The sequence below is a fragment of the Siniperca chuatsi genome, linkage group LG4, assembly GCF_020085105.1.
Source record: "Siniperca chuatsi isolate FFG_IHB_CAS linkage group LG4, ASM2008510v1, whole genome shotgun sequence".
NCBI classification, from domain to species: domain Eukaryota; kingdom Metazoa; phylum Chordata; class Actinopteri; order Centrarchiformes; family Sinipercidae; genus Siniperca; species Siniperca chuatsi.
Window position 1 is genome coordinate 17392349 of NC_058045.1, and position 21097 is coordinate 17413445.

At 38.2% G+C, this 21097-nt stretch overlaps 2 protein-coding genes across 3 annotated transcripts in view; both read left to right on the plus strand.

The window, feature by feature from the left end:
* Nucleotides 1–3671: 3671 nt before the first annotated feature.
* On the plus strand, nt 3672–12119 carry ehf (ets homologous factor). Of its 2 annotated transcripts, none has more exons than XM_044194256.1 (9): nt 3672–3882; nt 6640–6778; nt 7284–7541; nt 8720–8764; nt 8873–8917; nt 9024–9083; nt 9217–9261; nt 9355–9565; nt 11329–12119. In XM_044194256.1, the coding sequence occupies exons 2-9, from the start codon at nt 6703–6705 to the stop codon at nt 11426–11428; spliced, it is 840 nt and encodes a 279-aa protein (XP_044050191.1). In that variant the 5' UTR covers nt 3672–3882; nt 6640–6702; the 3' UTR covers nt 11429–12119. The 2 variants fall into 2 exon arrangements, with proteins under 2 accessions (XP_044050191.1, XP_044050192.1); XM_044194257.1 differs by having other exon boundaries at nt 3676–3882; nt 9370–9565.
* Nucleotides 12120–17603: 5484 nt separating this feature from the next.
* pdhx (pyruvate dehydrogenase complex component X) overlaps nt 17604–21097 on the plus strand; it is a 33081-nt gene continuing 29587 nt past the window's right edge. Inside the window, exons 1-2 of the mRNA XM_044193818.1 lie at nt 17604–17776; nt 20658–20741. Coding sequence (XP_044049753.1) covers nt 17641–17776; nt 20658–20741 — 220 coding nt within the window. The 5' untranslated portion in view covers nt 17604–17640. The remainder of the gene's footprint in view (nt 17777–20657; nt 20742–21097) is intronic.

Here is a 21097-nt window from a genome sequence, read left to right on the forward strand (position 1 = left end):
TGCCTAGGAAAAACTGTGTTGGTGGTCCATCTCTGTGATGTATTAATTGAAAGACAAGGGGTAGACACTTGCTGTGTATGTCACAACCAACAACAAACAAAGTCAGCTCTGACCCTCCTTCTCATCTCTCTTTCTCTCACATGTATCCTTCTTACACCGCTGAGATATGTCCCTCAGGAATTGGTAAAGATAGTGTATGTAGGTTACTGTAACCTATATGAGTAGCACCATCCACAGGCATCGTAGTCAGTAACTGTCAGGAAGCATGTTTCATCGCCTACACAGTCTTATATCACATCTGTGTTTTGCACTCATCTCATAACCTTGCTTTCAGAGATCCCCAGCAGTGTATGAGACAACAGTGTCACCAATGGGCGGAAGAGCAATCTACACTCTACCTCTTCATGTGCGGTCAGGCTCCTGGACACTGTACAGGTGAAAATGTATTTTTACATCATTGATGCTACTCCCGCACCTGAACATATCACTTCTGAAACATGCAGAACCTGTGCTCTTCATGCTGAGTGATTAATACAGCCAGCCATATGCCAAGCAAATAGACATGGTGGAGTTTAAAAGAACAAGAAAGGAAGAGGATTGTGAATAATTCATTTTTCTGTTGCACTTCTCATTATTGTAATTACACAGCCATTGTTCTTTGACAGGGAGGAAATGTAAAAATTACAATTTAGGCAGTGAAATTGTCATTTGTAGCAGTAATTGACACTAATAAAATGATTTTCCCTTCTTTCCCCTTGGATCATATGCTAATCAAAATGTGAAGTATTAAAGAAGACACTAACGGGCATGATAAGCAGCTAATGAAAGAGGGGAGGCAAGTGGAACAGTAATAGACATACTCCCGCTAATAAGTTCCTGTTCATTAGAGCATGCAAACTGTACCCTCCTCCTGTCTTGTCTGTTTCTTCTGACTGACAGCTTTGACAGCCTTTCCTGTCAAAGGGAGACTTTTGACCGCATCCTCAAATAAAACATTAATATTTCACAGTACCACTAAGCAAGTTATAAGCCTCTTTATAAATGGATCAGTAGTGTACTATTATTGGAGGTTGACATAAGCCTCTACTTGACTCTCTATTTAAAAATAGATGAAACTGCCTATAATGCCAGCTTTTTGATGACATTTTCTTGTGTCTGGGATGTCTTCACTGCCTCTCATGATGTTGGTAGGCTGACTCACACAGAGTGGAGTTGATATGACAGACTTTGATCTTTCCCACTCTCTCTCTCCCTTTTGCTATTCCCCCAGTGGACTTCTGCATATGTCGACCCACATCCACCCTGAAAAAGCAGAACGAAGATCCATGAAATGAGATGCCAAATACTAGGCTCTCCTTGTGACATGGCAAAAAAAAAAAAAAAAAAAAAAGTGATAGAGGAAGAACAAAAAAAAAGAAAAGAAAATGAGAAGCAGGCCTAACTATTGGCCATAATGAGAAGTGTGTGACATTAGTTCGCTGCTGATGGGCGTATTAATCTTACTGCAATAAACTCTGGTCAGGCATTCACAGTGGGGCGGCACCAAACGCGGTCCCAAATTACACCCTGGAGGCACTTTACCCTTTAAAAAGAGGATGGGAAACTGCTGCAAAAAATCCCGAAAATAGCACCTGTGTTGCAAATAAGCAGTAGACGGGCTGCGGGGAGGGCCAGAGGCGACTTTTCCGTAACCCGTGCAGGTAGGACGATGTCAGAGAGTCGCAGGAAGATCAGGAGTGGTGGGTTTTACCATTAGGACTGCGTTCTGGTGTGCATGGGGAGATGAGGGGAGCTCTCAGAGATAATCTTGCTAATACTGAATTCGCTCATTACCTCTGAAGCTGAACTGTGGGCGTGAGTCCAAGTCACGCACACGCACACACACACACACACACACACACACACACACACGCTCAGAGAGAGACTGAGATCTTCTAAAGTGAGCTCAGTGTGAACAGTGGAGAGCACAGAACTATGTTGATCACAGGGAGCTATGGAAGGTAGAAAGGCCATTAATGTCAACCTATTTGGGTAATAAAATATGCTGTTTAATAGTGCAATGCATGTTTTATTCTAGTTTTCTTGAGATGATTAAATATTAAGACTTGGAAGTGACTTTATGTGATTACATGGCTCGATAGATGCATAACAAATTAATTGAGTTTATTTGTTCAGCGTCACCTCATATTTCCTTCCACACGACTCTGCTGAAGAGGCTCTGAGAGAAACCTGACATACTTTCTGACAGACTTCTCCCTGTTTCAGCCTATTATACAGTTCAACCCTGCTCAAAGCCACTTCAGTTATCAACATGATACTGTTAGTGCCTCTGGTCCCAAGAGGTATTGTAGTGGTACAAGGCTACAGATCAGATTTAGATCTCAGATCAAAGATGTTACATTTTGCCCAAACCCTAATTGGAGTCAAGCAAAAATAGAATGTTTGAACTCCCTCTGATCGTTGTCAGTATAGGGCAACAGCGGATATAAAGGGTGACAAAGTTCAGTATAAAATGCTTTCTTGACACATTTACTTCTGCATGGATACTGTTTGTTTAATCTATCCGGTTCTGATTTGGAAAGACGTGCTCTGCATTTGGCTGATGTGAGTTGGAAACAACAACGACAAAACAGGACAAACATGTTTTGAGGAATTCACCTTCACATTCACTGTCTTTCTTTAATAGTATAGCCTTGCAGTGCACAATGGCTGATTTGATTAAAAACATGATTTTATTTTTTGGATAAAAAACAATAACATTGACTTAACATGATATTTACAGTATTATTGAAAGACAACACATATTGACACAACATATATGAACACTGGCAAAGATTTCACACATAATAAAGCTGCTTTTTATTCTCCACACCTTTCATTGTTGTACCAAAACTACTGTAATTGTCATCTGTCAGTCGTCACTCAGACATCTGTGGATATCAAAGTTTGATGTGATTGTAATGACGTAAGGTCATCCATAGTTCTAGGTGAGGCTCTAATAAGTTTGCCCTAAATAGTGATGATCCCTCAAACACATGCAAGGTTTGAATTTAGTTTGCAAATTCCAAGCTGAAAGAGGCCACTGTGTTAGAAGCCACAGTAGAAAAATGAGAGACATTTGTAAATGTGTAACCCTGGTGAGGGCGTTTTCATACAGTCCTTTCAGGCACACAGCCACTAATGTTTTTCTACCATGCAGTTCCAGTGACTTTCAAAAAGGCAAACAAAACAAATCCTCTCAGGGCTTCTTACCTAAACTGTCAGCACCTCGTTCACATGATGAAATAAGGAAAACAAATGTTGTGCAACATAATAACACAGAGGGAATTTTCTCTGAAGGTTAAACACTATTTTAAGCAACTATATGAACAATGACTTTAAGAAATGTAACGTTCCCTCTATGGGCTTTTGAGTGTTTGGATCAATGCCTGTACATATGTGTCCTCATGAGTGTGTGTGTGTGTTTTTTTTTTTTTTGCTTGAGTGAGCATGTGTTTGTGTGTTTGAGAGAGCAAGTGCAAGAGAACAGTGCCAATAGGGAATATAAAACTTGGTCAGATGTGTGTGTGGGTGTGTGTGTGTGTGTGGGTGGGTGGGTGTGCATTATGCAAATACCTACCTAGTATGAGTCTGGACAGGTGGCCAATTGGAATGGGATAAGGAAGTTAGGAGGATAAAACACCCATTGTGGTGGGGCACCACCTTTCATCTGTTAATTTAACGATTTGGGAAGCAGAAGGACTTACCTCTTCTCACTGTAAACACTAGTCCTCTAGAGTATTGGAATCTCCAGAAACTGTATTGATCTCTATTTAGCAGTGTTGAGAGTGGATCGACGTGAGACATCTATCAGGCCTGGTCGGACCCCATTCTACTGCTCTGGTAGGCTGCCATACTGGTGCTGGGCAACCAGCAGTGCTTTTCAAAATGACTGAACACAGTATGATCGAACTGAAGGCTGGTCTAATAGGCTCAGTGTTTTTAAAAATGGCAGTTTTTGTATCTTAAACAAAAATCCAAATGTTTTTTGTGCAATTCTGCAAAAGATTTATTTTTTTTCCAGTGGGTTTAGACCTCCAGCTATCTCACATGTATCACAATTGGATATTTATTTGTTCACATTTACTGAGAGCATATGGAATTCCTAAAAATGTTTTGTTTAATGCTATGCACAATAATGCATTATCTTTAATATTTTCCCCTACGCTTGTAATTTTTCAGCACACTGTCAACACTGCACCTCCTCACTCTGTTTGAGCTGTTGGTGTCACAGAAAGTTTGCATATTTAATGTCATGGCATCAACCTCAGTTTAAATTATAAGTTAGTTTCAAAAGCAATATTTACAGTAGATGTAAAGTAAAAAATAAAGCAAAAAATTGAGAGAATTAAAACAGAAAAACTACCTCCCTAGTTAGGTTCAATACTATCAGGGGGCTACTATGACCAACAGTCTTCTGACTCGTGTGAACTTCTTCAGATAAGTGTTGCTTATCTCTTCACGTCATCACAAAGACATATATAGTGGAGTGATTTTTCACTATGACTCAGCTAACGGGTTATTGATCCATAACTATAACTATGGCTTTGTCTCGTTTCTTTAGCGCTGCGACACAATTGTTGCATTGACAGAAACTACTTGCTGCCTTGTTGATAAGATAACCTGTTTGGCAGTAGTAGAGAGCAGTGAGGGTTAACACACAGCATAAGGTGTTTGAGGTGATTTGGCAGATTGTCAGCTGAGGAACTGATCTACCTTGGCATGATGGCATGTGCCACCACATCTCCTAGAGAAATCTCATTCAGGGATCTTGACTTTAGGTTGTTATACTGTAAAGCTGATTTGCCAGATTTGTAAGGATATATGGTTGCCTGTCAGTATGTCACAGATGTGTTAGGCTGGCAGCACATTATTTACTGTTGAAATGTGTAACAGGGCTTGGCGTAAATTTGTTTATAACCTACCATAAAAGTGTGACCAAGATCTTCCAGAGAACAGGTGCAGTATGGGTCACTGTGTAAAGAATTAGATTCATTGTGTAGCCATCTGAAACAGGTGTCACTCATCATATTGACCTTTTTACAGCTTGATTATGACATATAACCCAATAGCATTTACAACGCCAGCATTAACAGTCACAAACATCTTTTTTTTTAAGATTCCCTATCTTAGACAGAGAATAAATGTCCAGTTTAAAGCACATTTTAAAACAAAGTTCACTTCAAAAAGCCACAAAGCTTTGTGAAAATGTTGGTTAATGTTACCACTCAAAAGGGGCACGGATTGTGTAAACAACATAATAATTGAACATATGGAAACAAAACCCACAATGTAGACTAAAATGTAGAATTGTGGAGTAGTCATCTATTTTAGCAGCAGTATTGATGACTATGCTAATAAGTTTTAATCTGGAATTTTATGTCTCAGGTCCCAAACATTCAGAATCCATTTCCATGTAACTTAACAGAGTAACATAAAACCTGATATTGGCAGTGATGTGTCAGGCCTGACTCAGCTATTGTGCATGTACAACACGTCTCCATCTCCTTCTGAGCAAAACAGTGAAGCTGCTGAAATTCTGACAAGCTTTATTTACATGGGATGCAAATATACTAGTGGTTAAGTCTCAAACATGCCTTATTTACCTCAATATGTATACAGCACTGCAAACCCTTGAATACTAACGGCAAATGTGAAGCATGAGCATGTGCAGGCTACACTAAACACTAAATAAATATAATATATTTGTAGAAAATATAATAACATCAGTAATGCAAACAGCAGCAACTTGTAAGTTGTGTAGCTCAATACAATACAATTTAATAAATCAACTTATTTACGCAGTTTAAAGTTGTAATCCTTACGTTTTCAGGCCTGGTTGATACCAACCAGTGTTTTGTTGTTAAATGGGAAGCAGCAACAGTGGGATTTTCTGTTTGCATTAGCAGAAACTTAAAACAGCTCCGATACGGTGTAAAGAGAGCAAATAGTAAACTGTGAGGCTGATATCATTAAGATAAAATTGCACTGGATTACATGCATGCAGTTTTCCTGTGAATCCCTCCTGGCAATCTGAATCCAGTGCAGGAATGGCGGACTTCACCATTAATGAACAAAACTACTATATAGAGAGATAATTAGAGAATGTTACATTGAATGGCATTGTGAAAAAATACCAGCCATAAATAGTATCAAAAACGGGGTTTGATTTCATGATCAAAAGGATTATAATTTTAATGTACATAAACATTCAGTTGAATCGTTTCGATCGGTTCGATCCCAGCTTCCCCCAGTCCACATGTCAAATAGTCCTTGGGCAAGACACTGAACCCCAAATTGCTCCCGAGGGCTGTGCCCTTGGTGTGTGAGTGTGTGTGAATGATTAGTACTCCAACTGATGAGCAGTTGCCATCAGTGTATGAATGGGGAGAATGTGATATGTAGTTGAAACGCTTTGAGTAGTTAGAAAGGCGCTATATAAGTACAGTCCATTTACCATTTATGTATTATCAGAATATTTTGTTAATATTTAAAATCACAATGTAACCATTAGAACATTTCAAGCATGGTTGTTTTGTGTTTCGTTGGATACCCTAAAGAAGTTGAAATTATTGTTTCATTTTTGATCTATCCATACAGTAAACTACTCCTCTCCTGCCTCAGCCCCTGGGCCATGGTACATCAGAGTGTAGCAGCTACAATATGAGCGTAACTCCATCCACCACCCTGGACAGCCAGCTGACCACTACCTGGGGCCCTACCAACTCCTACCCTGATGGTAAGGCTCATGACCATGACCCACACTAACACACACTGAATGAATCAACTGTATGCCTTCCTAGCATTATGTATGCACTCTTCACTGGCGTAAATTGGTTAATTAAATTGTCTGAATAATATCCTAAAATGCCTCAAGAAAATATGCTAATTGGTTCTGCTGAAGAATTCTGATTGCTCTCTATTCAACAATCCAGTTCTCTCACTGGTTATGAAACTGCAATGCAAAATGAAAATCATTCAACAATTAGCTACTGATGTATTGCTCACCTGATGAGCCCAGAGCTCTGAAACACAAGGCATGAATTAGGGATTCCCAACTGGGAAGTAGCTCAACAGCTCTTTCAGTAAACTGCTCAGATTAATTATTGACAAATACCTTCAGTAGAGGAATTCATGTTTTCTCATCAGATGCATATTTACATTAAAACATAATTACTTCACTGATGTGGACAAATGCGTTTTTTAGAATGTTTTCTTTCACAACCATTGATGTCTGTCCCCAGTTCCAATGGTGATGTCTGGTTACACAAGTCGCCTGTGGCCTCGTGACTCCCAGCCTCAGTTCTGGAGTAAGTACCAGGTGTGGGAGTGGCTGCAACAGGTCATGGACATGCACCAGATCGATGCCTCGAACATTCCCTTCCAAAACTTTGATATGGACGGCTATCAGCTCTGCAGCCTGAGCTACCAGGACTTCATTCGTGCTGCTGGCAGCGTGGGGCCCATTCTCTTCCACAGCATCACAGAGCTCAAGTGGAGCGGTGCGTCTGAAAGTCTGAGAGGGGGGCTAAAGGGGGAAAAAAGGAAGCTGATTAGTCCCAATAAAAGAAAAGCTGGGTGATTAGAGTTGGTTCTGGAACAGAGTCTTGCTAAAGTGTTGCTGAAAAGGGAGCCGTTCAGGGGTCGCACTGCATGGTGCTGTAGAGGGCCGAAGGACTGCTTAAAGCGAGAGAGATGATAGATTTGTTGTTTGCTCTTGCTAGAGTGGGTCTCATAACAAAGCACATAGGGGATATGAAGCAGAAAAACAAGCTGAGAATTGGCTCATCCACTATTTTTTAATTAGACTATGAGGGTTATTGTAAAGAAACTGGAGTTCATAGGGCTGAGGCTTCACTTTCAGGCTTTTAACTATAACTATTATGTGTAGAATGTGGCTTAGAGGAAATTAAAGCAAAAAATGGTGGAAATTCTTGTGTAACATTATGTGGTAAATGACATCAGTGCAACATATTTTATCCAACGATCTTAGGTTAATGGCATTTCAAAACAGCAGTAATGACATGAGACCAGGCACAACAGGTTTAACCTCCAGGTTACAGAGAAAGTCAAGTTAAACTAAACTAGAGCACAATGTGGCTATTGTTCTTCTAAGAAACCAACTCAGTTTATTGGGACATGGTTACATTTTTATGCATCAAATATAATTGTCAAACTGTTTGTTATACATGGGTACAATTACCACAAAACTAGTAGTAAGTTACACTGTGGGAATTGTAAGTGTCAGTGGTTATCAAAATTTTGTCATAAATATATGTTGCGTCCTGTTGAAAAATGTTTGTTGCTACTTCTCTGTTTTGCTGCCTGATTTTTTTTTTTATTATTATTATTCTGTAAATGTTGTAGCTCTGTTTGCAGTGAGACTACAGTACCATCCTGTTTTGGGCTGTAAAACAGTATCTGCATATGCCATAAAGCAACACAAAAGATTCCCTACTAAATCTGCTAAAAATCTCAAATTGCCTCACGGTGTAACATGCAATTTAACCTAAAGAGGCTTTCAATACTTTAAGCAAGGATTTGGTTCATAGCTGTTTGATGTCTCACCATGAATGTGAAAGTGAATGATCACTCTTCAAATATTAAACAACACTGACAAATTTCATTCTCTGATTTGTGCTAATAATTAACTTCCTTTTTCTTTCTCATCCCTGCACAGGGCAGTACCATGTGGAAATAGGGCAACTGGAAATCAAACCAGAATGTAAGAGTCTCTCAAACAAGTTATTCGACACAACACAGATAGGCTCACCCACAGTTGACTCATCATGTCTTAATAAATGCTTCTACTTACCTTTTTTCCCCATTATAGTCGACTTCTCCTGTCCATTTCCAGATGTCAGCTATCCTCCTGGAGGTACTATAAATATATCAATCTGCTGCGTTATGTCTACTAATGCTTCACTTGAAATGGATGATGTAAGAAATAAATTACTTGATTTTGTTTTCCTCTGTTAACTTAGAAATCTACGATCCCTTGATTCACCCCCTTGCACCTGCCTCTCCCACCCCTTCTAGCCCTGGTGAGGAATTCACAATACATACAACATAACAAGTTCACACATTCTGGTTTTTAATAGAACCGCAAAATACGTATTACAAATTTTAAAAAATTAGATAAAAAGATTCAACACTACTTTGATTTCTTTCTCTCAGATATCAAAAAGTCTTTGAGTCGTCCTCATCAGGTCAAAAAAAACAGTAAGTAATATCAGTGCATCTTTACATCATATTATACTTTTTTTTCCCAGAACACATATGTCATGATATGTTTATTCCTACCGTTGAACCTAGTTCCTTTCCCCGCAGACCCAAGGGGGACCCACTTGTGGGAGTTCATCAGGGACATTCTGCTGAACCCAGAGCGAAACCCAGGACTGATCAAGTGGGAGGATCGGACAGAGGGGGTATTCCGCTTCCTTAAGTCAGAGGCAGTGGCACAGTTATGGGGCAAGAAGAAGAATAACAGCAGCATGACCTATGAGAAACTAAGCCGGGCAATGAGGTACACCTGCACAGCTATCATATATGTAGTTACACAAATACAAAACCAGACAGCAAGTTATAAATTACTGGAAAAATTGATCTGATAACTAAGACTAACTAAGACAGTGATGACATTTAGCTCTCATTGATTTTAATGCTGTTCAGTGTATTCAGTAGAGACTGTTGCCACTAAATGTTATCATGTAGGTTGTTACTTCCCTCCAGAGGGGAGTGAAACTTGTGTGCAGAAATAAAGTTCCTGCACTTTCAATACAGTCAACATCCTACATGTACACAGGGGCATGCTTTAATTTGGCAATAGCTTGTAAAATCTGTGATGAGGAAGAAATTTCAAACTGCATTGTTCCTAATCCAATTTACTTAAGCAGCTTATAATGCACTTGCTACTGAAAAGAACATAGTGTAACGACTAAGAAATGTACTTTAGGTGACATCATTAAGAATTACACATCTAAAACCAGTGAACTCAACCATTTAAAACACATATTTACCATTTCCCATCACTGATTACCCAGAATGGACTCATTTTTGAATGGCTAAATTTTTTTGAACTTTTTTTCCAAACAAACTGAAATGGCCTTCTCCTCAGAAACTCTTCCTGGCTCCAACAATAGTCACAGCTTTACATTCAAATGAGCTAATCTAATGAGCTTAATTTCATTGTAGTGCAAACCACTGGGAACTACAAAATTTGCCCGCAGGTATTGTCACTGTGACCACAAATCTAATTTTCTTTTTACTGTGGTGCAGCAGAAGGATTTGCAGCTTGATGGCATCACCAAACAGATTGGTACTCTCTGTCATGAATAACAAAAGCAAAAGAATAACAACCAAACTAACTTAGTTTCCTTTCATTTGAATTCATGTGATTACACGTTGAGGAAATCTGAAACATATTTTGAAAGAAAAAAAATGTGCCAAACAACAGAGAAACTGAGGCAACTTGTAACTCTACTGACAAAGTTACTTATCGGCCACTTGATGAAGACATTGAATGAAAAACAAATCATTAAATATAAGCCAGGAGTAATTGATACCTCATACTTTCATTACATATTGGATTGAATACAAGCAGTAACTATAGTCCAATACACTTGCTTTATAAAATCATATTCATATAAAAATTCAGATTACTCATACTGAATGGCAGGGAAACACACAAATTATGTATGTTGTTGTTGTGGAAGACAAACACCAAAACCAGCAATGCGTTTGTCCTTCTCTCAATACTTTCTGATTTCAGCAGCCATTCCATTCCTTCCCACTGAAGACATAAATCTTTAAAAATGGGTAACGAATATATTCTTTTATTTTTTTAAAAAGGCTAAGAAACTGACAAAAACTTTTTAGCCAACATTACTCAAACCAGAGGAAATAGCGTATTTGTTAGGGACTATTTTTAGCCGTAGATTTGGTGTGCTAGTGAGTAGTTACACCACCAGGACAATGTATGTGGTATCAACTCAAAATAAACTAGTGTCCATGTTGGTTGGATACACAGACAGCACTTGTCAGTAGGATCAATTCACCAGACTTATCCTTTAAAGATAAAAACACTTCTGTTCATATTGCACCATTGAAAGCTTTAATTCAGAGCATAGCAATTAAGAAAATAACCACAAGTAATTCAGTTAATCAGACTACATAACAAAGTATCACACTGCATTTTTATATAGTATTTATAATTTCACATACAATTTGATCATCTGTAATGAATTCATTTTGAATTTAATTTACTAGTTCACCTGTCCTCTGTTACAGATATTACTACAAAAGAGAAATCCTAGAACGAGTAGATGGACGCAGACTGGTTTATAAGTTTGGAAGGAATGCAAGAGGATGGAGGGAGTCAGAGAAGTGACAATTTCATTAATTTATGTTTTCTTTGATGTTGTATGCAAATCTGATGTTTTATAGTGTAGTTTTCATTTTCATTGTTTTTGATAAAGAGACTGTATATTTGAACTGTTTACACATTGTTAATAATTGTATGTTTGCCTCATTATTTGTTTCTTTGAATTCATCCCTTTGTTGTGACACTGCACTGAGATGTTCTTTACTGTGCCTTATTGAAAACTCGCTTATTATACCAGCATGTCAGCAGTCAAACCTCACGCACGTACACAAGTGCTCACTGGAGAAAAAGTACCGCAAAAAGCTAACATAAAACATTGTGAATCCTGAATCCATTTTTTTAAGGTACTTTCTGCAATTCCCAAAGGAGCACATGTTGATAGCATTCAAAACACATGAGGCAAAGAGATGTATGCTGAGTGTTTTGACACTTAAACTGTGAAGTGTCCTTTGGGAAGGATGCTTGATCACTGCCGAAAAACAAAATTAAAAAATTATTATTATTATTATAATAACATCCCATAAGCAATGAAGTACATGACTGCATAAACAAGTGAAAAACTATACATATTTACATTGAAATGACAGTATGGTTTGTCTTATTTCGTTCATTTCATACTTTGCACCCACTGAGCGGTAAAGAAAGTGTGTAAATGTTTGTTGATGTTTAATTCAAATAAAGCTTGTCATTGTTTTTATTTTATGAAAGCCATTTTTCAGAATTGCATGTGTACAATTTAGGTGTCATTGTGTAAATCAAGAAGAGGACTGTGACTTTTAATTGTTATGAGACAATGAAATAGTATTCTGATCAATCATATCAATCAATTGATTCATCTCCTCATGTATGCAGATAATTTGGTAATCTTCTGTCTGTATAGTGCTGGCCTACAACAGTTATTGAAGATTTGCTCACAATATGGCATTGATTTTGACATATAATGCTAATAAGAGTAATAATAGGATTCTTAGAAGTAAAGAAGACAGAAAATTAGTATGCCCTGAATTCTTCTTATCTAGTATTGCTTATAAAGTGGGTAATGAGATTATATATCTCGTCCATCACATTGTCAATGACTTATCGTATGATGAAGATATCCACAGACAGTGTCGCAAGCTGTATGCGCAAGCTAATATGCTTGCTCTTAAATTCTGCAGGTGCTATTATTAATCAGCATTTTGAGTTAAATCTACCACCGAAATTGCAGTTCTTCTTGCCCAGACTTGATTAATATTGTGACTTAGATCCATAGTTGAGCCTTGTTCCCACTGCATCTGTTACAAGTTTGACTTTGAAAAGCCATGTGCTTAGAGATAGTGCAGGTCATTCTGCTTTTATCACGACAGTGTGAAACACCAAACAGTTAAGTGTTCGCCATTGCGTGCCATAGTTGCCACGCTGCTTCCTGCTGGGAGCAGACAAATGACTGGGCCTCGATGGCCAACAAGATAAAAGCAGTGTCAATAAAAGGCTCCTTTCTTTGGCCAGTGTTCACAAGCAAATCCATGTCTAATCATCACTCTGATTTATCTGCCTTTTGTAGCCCTTCTTTACATAGCGTGGCATTGATTGACATCATGTTCTGTTATTATCTTTCCTGATGGCTTCAAAATTTGCCCACTGCTGCTGCGTCCCTTTCAGTGTCGTCGCTCTGCTCTCACACACATCAGTGTCGCTAGCCAATACTGTCATGATGCAAGCTGAAGGAAATGACACCACATGTCTTTATCAAGCACTAGATCAGAACAATCTTCTAGTATTTTCAATTCAATGGGGCTATATTGGCATGGAAAACAGATATTAACATTGCCAAAGCATGTATGAAATAATAATATATTGACTTGCAGTTAAAAATACAAATACAAGTAAGTGAAAACTACATAAACATTGCAACATTTTTTTTTTTATGAATGTGTGCGTGTTTGTGTGTGTGTATAGGTCACTGTCCCTCAGGTTGTGGCATGTTGATAATGATAATGATGTTGTGGCAAGATCTGCCCTGTCTCCTTCTCCTAGGAGTATTTTTAATTTTGAGAGCTCATTTAGTTCTTTGAAATCTGAGATTACAGAGTTGAACTTGTTAAAGTAAACATTCCTTATTTCATTTAATCTTACATTGTTGGAGGAAGTGCATCTCTGTCTCAACCTCACCTGTCGAACAATGACCACATATTCTGTTTTCTTTTGGTTGCTGTGATTTTTTGTGTCTTCCTTTTTCGATTGCCTGTTTATGGTCACTGAGCCTGTACTTGGGTAGGATCTGTCTCTGCTTTCTATTTCTGACAGTAGAGAGATATTCTGCCAATTCATGAACCAGATAATATTCTGATCTACTTTGGCTTTGGCTTTAGTATCAGACCTGATGGCATTTCTAAACAATTATCAGAGCATTTCTTCCTGTTAGCAGGAAACTGTCTCTGATTAGAGAAGAACATTCCATACAGAGAGACAATATAACCAGTGACTGCTCCTGATTGGATTGAGAAATAATAGCTACTGATTGCCATAATGTTGAATTACATGAATCAAGAGAGCAATGCAATTCAAATTGAAGTGCATATACATCATATTCCATTGTTTAGATTCTGTGTTGTTACATTATACACATGAAGCAATCATACTTTATGGTTTCTCTAGAGCACTTGTTATGATCCATATTATGCACTTTAAAATTGAAATGTATACAAAATTAAACATAGCAGTGATTAATGTTTCACTAAAATAAAAGTTATGATTATAAGTTGATGAGAATGAATTGGATTTGTCGGTTGCGAATTGTAAACACAACATTCAAAGTTGGCTCAGCGACATCAGAAGTGCATGGCCCCTGACCGTGGTTGCCGGAACACAGCCCAGTGTACCACCTGCAGCAACACATACCTACATAAGGCAGCGACTCAAGAGCAGTGTACCTTACTACCTGTGGGAAAATTAGTGATTTTTCGATTAGTGTCAGCCAGGGCAGAACTGAGCCCGGGTAATAAGAGGCCAAGGAGTGAGAGCTGGAGGCAGAGGCAGAGGCAGAGCGAGGGGCAGAGGTTGATGCCCAGAAACGTCCTGAACACAGCAAAATAAGATAATACAGGCAGAGGGCAGCGTCTCTGCAGATACAGACACCGCCACACACTTCTAGTGGGTCATAATGAGAGGAATTATTTTTATATACGTCTATACATTGTTTTTTTTGGAAAATCCTACTCATTCTGCTTTTAAATAATGACAAGAAATAGGAGGTTGTGTTTGATAGCTGTGAAGCAAAGTGCAACTGTTAAGCATATTATTTACCCTTCACCTCAAATGCTTCATTGTATTTGATTACCACATCATTAAGACTTTATGCATTGTACGTGAACATTAACTTGGCACAAAGAGATTAATTTGGAAATGAATGATAGTTTATAATCATCAGAGGCACAGACAAACATCTGAATTGCGGCATCAGTTGCACTTTTGAATAATGTGAATGATGCTGTGAACTGGGAATGAGAAATGTGAATATGGGGACATGTTTAATGTAACAAGTGAAGATAAGTCAACAGTTAGGCAAATTGTCTGGACTGATCTAACATCTGCAGCACTGGAGCTTGATTTTCCTAACAGACCACTGCCCTGTGAATGCAAACCCAGGCTTTACATATACCCTCAGTGTGTAAGGATCCATGAAAGCTACTGACAGCTGATTCAAATCGGATATCAGCGGCTTTTAATATGCATAATACTACATGTGAGGAGTTTTGTGCTGATTCCCTGAGGCCTATGACTTCAGTGGTTCTTGAGAATCAACTGTAAGCGAGATACGATAGTGTTTTGTTCTTTGGGAAAGCACCATTAAACCAGCGTAACAAGTATTTACAACACCTTGTTGTAGGGAACTAGGGACAGGCACTTAGGCAAACATGCACCCAAACCGGTTGTAATAGATCTGGGAAGGAACAAAAACACACAAATGCAACTATGGAGATATTTAATCCATGTGTCTCACTTTAGTGCAGACAACTGTCTAGGAAGATGACAGCAAAATGTATGTACAAGGAAAATCTATTTGCCTCCTGCACTGTGTGCGCAGATGAAACAATGCCTGCCTTTGTTTTGCCAAAAACAATATGCAGTAGTGCCTTTATCGCTTGTTGTCAGAAAATCATTTTCAGATTTGAATGAGCCACGCAAGGGCTATTTTATTATTTAAAAGGGAGTACATTAATTCAATCAGATAGATGCTGGTGGAAGAACAGGGAAGTGATGAAAGATAGCCTGAGCATGGGCATGAAGACAGCCAGCTGGGATTTTGTGTCTGTGTCTCATGCCTGCTCAGTGGGGCTATTGTCTTCTCTCAGCAGATACACAGCACCAGTTTATCAGGCCCCTTATCATTTTCTCTTCACACTCAAATGGACCTGTGAGGCATTCAGCCCAAACTGTGAGTTGGACAGATTAGAACTGTGTCACTAATGCAGCTTTACTTTTTGGGGGGACTGTGGCGCACTTCACTGCCCAGTCAGAAATAACACACTACTTTATAATCTTATGAACGAAAAAGTAACATGTGAGTGAAGGTATAAAGGTTAAATTAACAACTTTCCCAAAGTTTAAATGTGCTGGTGATGAATCAGCAATTAAGAATCAAACAACTCTTTCTGGATTTACAAGAAACGACAACCAACTGTGAAGTTACAATGCTCACATAAACAGTTGATAATGACATGTGATTTACAGCCAGGTCTGCATTTTTGATGACAAAAACACGAGGAAGTATCTGTGACACAAAGATATTCTTGTTATGCCAGCCTATTATAAAACCAATTTCCTGCTCAGATTTTTGGACTTTCCATTAATGTTTGTTTCCCCATGTACTTTAGAGCATCATCCCACTAATTAATTTCCTTGTTTGCATACACATCACAAAATAATTCACATGTAGACTTTCATGATGTCACATTTGCCTTTTTTTTTTTACAAATATGAAGTTTAAACACATGTGGTTTTGCTGTACGGGAAAAATGACATGTGCAAAGAAATTTTATTTTTCTCACATTTGACAAACCCACATGTGATTAAGTGAAATAAAAAATTCGAAGCATCACATTTATTTGTAATTTTGAAAAGTAAATAAAATTAAGGTCATATCACATCACAGTTATTTCACATCTTGACCTGAATCTTATTCTTTCCACAGGTAAAAAAAACAGCAGATGATACTGTTTGTGAAAAGTGTATTTGGACGCATGAAATTGTAATTAGCTACATGTATGATTACATATAATGACTTCCTGTCCTTCCCCCATCCACACACATTTACAGATTTGTGTTCGTGGAATTTTACATGGTTTTTCATGGAATCAGCCAAAAGCTGATTTGATTTAATAAATTGAATTAGAGACAAGAAAATAGGGCTTGCCGTATCTTATTGATGTTTACATTTATTAATTGGTTTATTTATTGTATACATAAAGTATTCATTTTACATATATTCATTATGGCAATGACACACAACAACAACAAACCAAGCAAGTCTTGTGACAGAGAATTTAAAAAGGACATCAACAAAAGGACATCAGTGCCTAATACTTAGGAATATATAAATGTGTAACATGACATTTATATATATGGATTGTATACATTACAGACTTAAATCTCTGTATTTCAAATTAAAGTTTTGTTGTCATCTGTGTAGGAATCACAAGGCATCAAAACAATGAAATCATATCATATTGTAAAATAATATATAAAAAAGTTACTGACATGGTTTTGACATTCAGCAATATACACTAAACAAGTTCAATAAAAACAATAAGCAGTGAGAAATTGGGCTACCATGTTTAATAGTAGTTTGATTATGAGCATTAGCCCTTTATCCACGTACAATGTTCTGAAATTAATTTTGATTTACACGTTTTAAACGCCTAACAACTTTGTACAGGAGCCTTTGACATTTTCCCCAGCAGAAGGCAGTAGATCACTGAGTACTGTGAGTTTCGACCATTTGAACGCAACAGAACAACAGTACAAACGACGAAGGACCCAAAAGAGTTACTTCTTTTTAGCCTGCTTGATTAAAACAAACTAAATCAATAATGCTTTTTTAATTTAATAATAATTAATTACATTAAATAGGCCGCAGACCGTCGGGTATCGTTCAATGTTTTCTGGATTTGATGAATCCCCGCTGTTTTACTGTCAGGCATTTGTGTGGACACGTCTCATCCACGGAGGACGACAACATGGCGGCCTCCTTGCATCTGGGTCGTCAAGGGATTTTATTTGGCCTCAGATTATCTAATTTTAATAAATGTTTATGGGCCACACACCCATGGCAAGAGCATGCCAGACACTTCTTTCAGTCACCATGGTTCCTCGGTGAGTGATGACAGTTTAATAGAAGGATAGCTTTTGTCCTTGTCTATGCTGGCAGCCGCTAACATTTGCTATCATCATTTTCTAACTCCATTAGTCGTGTAATTAGGTTACACGACTAATGGAGCAGTTGTCGTTTTTCATAACATGATCACTAATAACAGTGTTGTTAAACGGAAGGCCTGGTATGTCGCAATCCAGCCTGAATAGTGAGGGTTTTATTTGGTCTCAGATTACGGGAAAACGTTGTCCATCAACAATGGGAACATTTACATTGTGAAGGGATTACTTTACACACGGACTAATTTTGGTCAAGTCAGTGCCCATAACAATGTGGAAAGAACACATCTGTAACAATGTTACAAACTTGGGCTAAACTCAATCGTGAATTTTCGAGAGGTTTTGACGAGTTTGGGTATTAGGAGAGGGGAAACGTAATTAAAAGTAGTCGGAGTCTACCCAACAGCACCATAAAGTTGTTTGTGTTGGGTTCGGTTCAAGTCCGTCATCTTTGATAGCAGGCATCCTTTTTGTGATGGGAAAAAGCTGTAGGTTAGTTATATGAAACTGATTTTCTCTGACAGAAAGCCTCATTAGTCCGGGCTGCAACCAGCGTTATTTCGCAAAGCGATCAGTCTCAGTCTGGTGGCCGAAGGTGATTTGATTCCACCCGTAGTTTCTCACACTTGCTAGATTGTTCACAGTTCCTTTTATGGTAAAATCAAATACAAATTATTTGGAAAATATATGAGATATATAAATGTCCAAAACTGAAAAGTCTTATTCACAGCAGACATTTTGACTTGTCATAGTAGGAGATCACAGGTTCAGGGCAGAAATAATTGGTCGTTGGAAGAAACTAATGGATAATTTGAGGGGAATGTTGAGAACCTAGAGCTATGTTAATGTTTAATAGGTTTTCTTTCAAATGTGGCATTTATGTTATAAATATTGGACTGATAAAATGCTGCTCATGATTTCAGTTGTTTTACTGCAGACAGTTTGCGGTGTCTTAGCAGGAAAAGCAGGAGTAACTAATCACATTAACGATGACTCCATTTCTAAACTATTCCAGTAAGCAACATGGATGTATTACCATGCACACTAGCACGGTTCTGGAATTGGCACACCTAAATGGAATGTAGCCGTTCATGTTATTAATTGTATTATTAATTGACAAAATGTTATACACACACACACACACACACAGAGGATTGATTCATTTTAACTGCTGTTAGACTCAATATTAGTATGTTGATATTTTAATGAGAAAAGAGTCAGACAGATTGTTCTTTATACACACAGACACACAGACAATAAACAGGCAGATAAACATGACGGTGTAGTCTCTCATTCGTCTAGGAGTGTTCCATTTAAGCTACTCAGTAGCTGGAGTAGCTTAAATTTCTGAGTTCTCGAACCATTTTCACAATTGAGAATTACTTCCGGATGGGAGCCGAAACGTCTTGAATTTGAAAACATTGTCCAGATGACTACGACTGAAACCTTTTCTACAAAGGCAGATAAACATGTTTAACAGTTATTGGTATTCTTAATTTTCAGATACTGTAGGCAAATCTAGAAAGTGAATTTACAAAAAATTTGATACTATTGGAATATGCTGTACTAGTCTTCCTTATACACACATGCAAGTTTTTTGACATTGCCAAATATCCAGCAGATGGCACCAACACACAACATGGCCACACTGGATTTACACATTTTTTAATGGAAAGATGAATTTATTGACATGAGGCAAAGGCAGCAAACCCTACATGGCCTCTAAAATGGCTAATTTGACGAGGGAAAAAAACTTCCATCAGTCATTGCCTCCTTGACATAATTTGATGTCAGAGTCAATGTGCGATTTGGATTTTTTGAGTGAATTTATTTTACTTTCTTTGATTTTCAAAATAGCTTTGATTAAAAAGTGTTATGTTCCAATACATATAATCATGGGGGGAAACTGCTGGGTTGACCAAACAAGATTTTTTGATACTTAATTTTTTCTATTGGATTAATAATAATTTGCACTGTTAAATTGGGAGACATATAAAGAAAGCTCAAAATGTCTTTTGTGATTTTATTTAGTTCTTATGGTGATTATTTAAGAAATCTATGCCTGTACAAGCTGCATCATATCTCAAGAACATGGTCTTATAGGTTCTATTTGAACTGTTTGGGTCACATCCAATAAAAAAAGCTCAAAAGATATTGACAAAATCCCATCATCTGCTTTTTCTGTCTCTTATACATTCTATTTATATCACGTTCTCTTTCAATACATCATAAATGCCTGCAACATGTGAGCAGTTCACTGAGCATGTAGAATACACGAAACAAAGGGGCGTTCCTTTTGAGTTGTGCCATGTCTAAGCAATAAGCTTGACTGTTAAAGCAGTGATGCCTCTGCAGCTTGGATTTGTGCTTTCTGTGGCAGCCTGGACCCAGTGTCCAACACAGTGCTGTGAGCCATTTGAACCCTGGCCTTCTGAGTGACTGCAGCTGTTGACAGTGGGGGCTTTGATGGTGTCTCAAAAGCCTGCAAGAGTACGAGTGCCTCTGCAGCCTCTGGTGCAGTGTCAACCAGGATCACAATTACATTAGTGACCTGCCTACATTCTTCTGTCATAGTGGCACTGTCTCTTCCTGTGCTCTGCTGCCAAGTTGAATGTGTTGCACCCCCTGAGGCCTTGCTGCAACCAAAGACTGCTACTTCAGGGCGTGTTACTTGGTTTATTTTGAAATTCACATCGCCTAATTGATGTTGAAAGAACTGTCTGTAGGAAGATTCTGAATATGATTTTTATAGAAATATGTCTGCTTTAGTTTTAAGCCTGATGACCCCTGATGTAAAATGTATTATTCTCTTTCTATCCTGTAGGTGTCAGCCCACTCAAAGTGCAAATGCCTGCTCTCTCCCCCACCATGGAGGAGGGAAACATAGTCAAATGGCTGAAGAAGGAAGGTAAAACACAATACTTTGTTTGCCAGTTCTCATTACCACACTTTTCTGCTTCTTTTAGCAGGTTTAGTCCAAACATATGTAATTCTCACAGTAACACCCTCTGCACCTGTGCTCATCAGATGATGACCAACGGTAGCATTAATCATTTACTTGATGACATCACATTGCTCTGTAAGGCAGAGGCCTGAGCACTGGAGTACCTGAGGGCAGTCACTGTTCATCACTGCTTAGCAACTCTGCTCAGCCAGGCGCCTCAGCCACACTCATTTATCAGGAGGCAGCATACTGAATTCTGATTGGCTGCTCTGCTGTGTTGCCATGTGTTCTCTGACTTGGGGTGAGATATGTACGTGTGT